At 34.4% G+C, this 3,221-nt stretch overlaps 1 protein-coding gene across 2 annotated transcripts in view; it reads left to right on the forward strand.

Annotated features, from left to right (window-relative positions):
- Nucleotides 1–2,999, forward strand: part of LOC106873979 (synaptogyrin-2) — a 35,469-nt gene extending 32,470 nt beyond the window's left edge. For both annotated transcript variants that reach the window (XM_052966337.1, XM_052966336.1), the window contains exon 5: nt 2,391–2,999. In XM_052966337.1, coding sequence (XP_052822297.1) covers nt 2,391–2,585 — 195 coding nt within the window. In that variant the 3' untranslated portion in view covers nt 2,586–2,999. The remainder of the gene's footprint in view (nt 1–2,390) is intronic.
- The last annotated feature ends 222 nt before the right edge of the window (nt 3,000–3,221 follow it).

Here is a 3,221-nt window from a genome sequence, read left to right on the forward strand (position 1 = left end):
TGGCATGGATGCTTTTTAAGTGGCACCAGCACCTGAAAGGACAAGCCTGTACAAGTGAAAGACACCAATTTTACTTAGCTTGACATGTTTTATCAAGTGCAGCAAATCGCTACTTCTCCTGGTCCCTTGCCATTTTCTTAGAGGGATAATGATAATGGCCAGTGGCAAAAGGGTTGAGTAAATGCATCTCCTGCAGTTGTTTCAATAAGACTATTGTATTGGTAGTATCTCTTCCTGGCACAAAACTGAACTGCATTTCATCTAGTCTGAATTTTCTTCATTTGTGCCATGACTCATTCTGCAACTTTCATAACTCCATTCACTCTGATGTCAGTTTCAACAGTTGGTCCTTTTGTTGGGTCTCTTTGAAGTAGACCCTCTATTTGTCATACATTCTCCACATTCAGCAGCTTCTCATAGTTGCACTTTTATTCCTCATCTACATTGACATACATAAACTTGTCTCTTAGTTCTCTTTGCAGCAATATCCCACCACCATTTTATATTGCATCAAGATGGAATCTTGCACATCACACACACACACACACACACACACACACATATACCTAGCTGTGTATGTGTATGTATTAAGACACATTTTCTATATGGCTGCAAACCATTCTTTATCACAATGGCAATAAGTTAAATAAACTCTGACAACTACTCTTGCCAAGATTTTGGGATTTCATTCCACAGCAAGATCACCAATATAAATATGCTTTGACGTGTGTGTATGTATTGCTAAGTAGATATATTTGAATGAGGGTACAAAATGAAAATTAATTTAATAGTGCATTGACTGGAACTAGTGCCCTATGAATATATGGTTATGAAGAACTATATAAAAAAATAGGTGTTTGATTTGTTGTATTAGTAAGCTGAGGAGAGTTTAGAAGTTGCATTGTGTTTGTCATTTGTACTTCCATGTAATGAAATTGTTATATGTATGTCTTTTTATTATAAATCAGTTAATTAATTTAAGTCTCTCTCTTCAAAATTGTCTTACTGGGTGGGTCCATGGATAATATAGTAGTGTGAGAGGATTATTAACTAATGAGGGAGATACAGGTGTGTATGGAGAGAGATTGCTGATGGAGATGGGGACTGGAAATGGGGTTAGGATGGAAGGTGTAAGAAAAACATTTTGTTACCTAAATACATGGAAGAAATTCCAGGACCTTAGTGGTGTGCTATTGAAAAGAGGATACACAGTTTTGCTAAAACTGAAGGGTAGAGTGTATGTTGCATGTGTGAGAAGTGCTATGATTTATGTGCACGAGGCATGGATAATGAACCTGAAACAATAGAGAGGGCTGAAAAGAAAAGAAATGAGAATGGTTCATTGGATAAATGGAGTAAAGCTGAAAGAAAGAGAGAGAAGGGAGGGAAGACGAGCAATTAATCACAGAGGATGAAGGGAATAAAATCAGTGATGGATATTAAGAAAAATTGGATGAGATTGACTGGGTCATGCACTGAGGAAGTAGGAAAGAGGGGTAGTGGGAATGAATATGGAAAGAAATAGAGAAAGGAAAAAATTTGGAAAGACATGATTGAAAATGGTGGAGGAAATAAGGGTAAGGAGATTGGTGAGGTGGATTTAGAGAACAGAGAAGTCTGTTATGGGCCTGCAAAGCTAAACTTACCTGTAGCAGGGAAAGGAAATGGTTTTAGAATGTTGTCTTCAAAGTTTTCTTCCTGTTTGATGTATATATTGTTTAAAAACAATATACACTCATAATGGCCTATGTAACATTGTCAAATTGGTATTAACTGCCAGTATAAATGCTTTTTCGTAACCACATTGGCATATGCTACAGTTTCATAAGTTCAGTTAGTATGAGGAATCTAACATTTCAGGCTTTATCTTGTCCTTCATCTACACTGATATAATTATATACTAGTGAAGAGATACTATGGATCTATGGATGTAGTGGCTCAGTTTGCTCTGCTCCAGTTTATATCTGTATGAAGGTAACTGATTCAAGAATTGTTTCACTTTTTTCCTAATCCTTTTTCTAACTAGACTACATTGTTTATGCATTTCAATTACTCAAAATAAGAATTTAAAGTTAGTCAAAACAAATGATAGTCATTTTATTAAATGACTAATGTTCTTTTTCTTTTTAAAAATAATGTATCTATTCTTGTCTATTCAACTATTAATTAAATGGTACAATGTGTTTCCATCAAGGTCAGTGTCTTGATACATAGCAAAGTAATGTTGTGTGCCAAGAAATGTTTTCATGTCCTTGGCACCTATACCATAGTACCCTGGATTATCATCCCTGATTTTGATGTATTTTTTTATAACATTGGTTTTTGTTTTGTTTTGTTTTTTCACTTATTTCTACCAGTTTTATTTATAACTCTTGTAATATTTATTGCAGGGTGTTCTCACTTTTTTGGCTGTTCAGAAGTACCGTTTGGGTGCAGGTGAAGCTTTCACAAGTGGCTATGAACCAGAAGCAAATGTTTCCTCTCCCTATTCTTCCTTCCCAGGAAGTGAGACTGGTGATCCATATCAGCAACCACCATTTAGTGCGCAAAAAGAAGCTCCAGATTTTCAAACACCTACCTATTAACTCTTGAATCAACTTATCCAAGCAAAAGAAGAAACTATTAGAGACAATTGAAAGGCATGAGTGTTAGCGGCAGGATAATATCCTGAACTTGCAAACACCTGATGTTAAGGGATCACGTGGAAACTGTCTACAGTTTGAATGTTACATGTTACTGGCAGTAACTGTAACTGTGCCAACACCAGCCATTTTTTTTTCAATTGCTCAGACTGGTATGGGCATTGTTGCTGGATTTCTTTATGAAATAATACTGTCAAATCTTGACTCTTTTTTCAATATTTTAGAGTTGGCTTGAAATAATATTCTAAAAGTCAGTCTCTTATTCCTGCCATCAGGTGTCAGCACTGTCTTGGTTGTATAAATTGGTGTTACTAGTCAAGTGTATAATTTACAAGTAAAGAGATATTAAGTTTTAAAGACATTTGAAATTATTAAGATTTTAAAAGTATTGTGTAACAAGAGTGTTACCATCATCTTATTTTATTTTCTTCAGCTTATTAAAAGAAAATTTTTTGCTTACTTAAAAATATAAACAATAATACAAGTGAGATATTATTTATACAACTTATTTTTATAGCTGTTTTTAAGTAATATATAAAATAGCTTTACAGGAATTTTTTTTTCCAAAGCATTTTCAAA

Source organism: Octopus bimaculoides, chromosome 3, assembly GCF_001194135.2.
Source record: "Octopus bimaculoides isolate UCB-OBI-ISO-001 chromosome 3, ASM119413v2, whole genome shotgun sequence".
NCBI classification, from domain to species: Eukaryota; Metazoa; Mollusca; class Cephalopoda; order Octopoda; family Octopodidae; genus Octopus; species Octopus bimaculoides.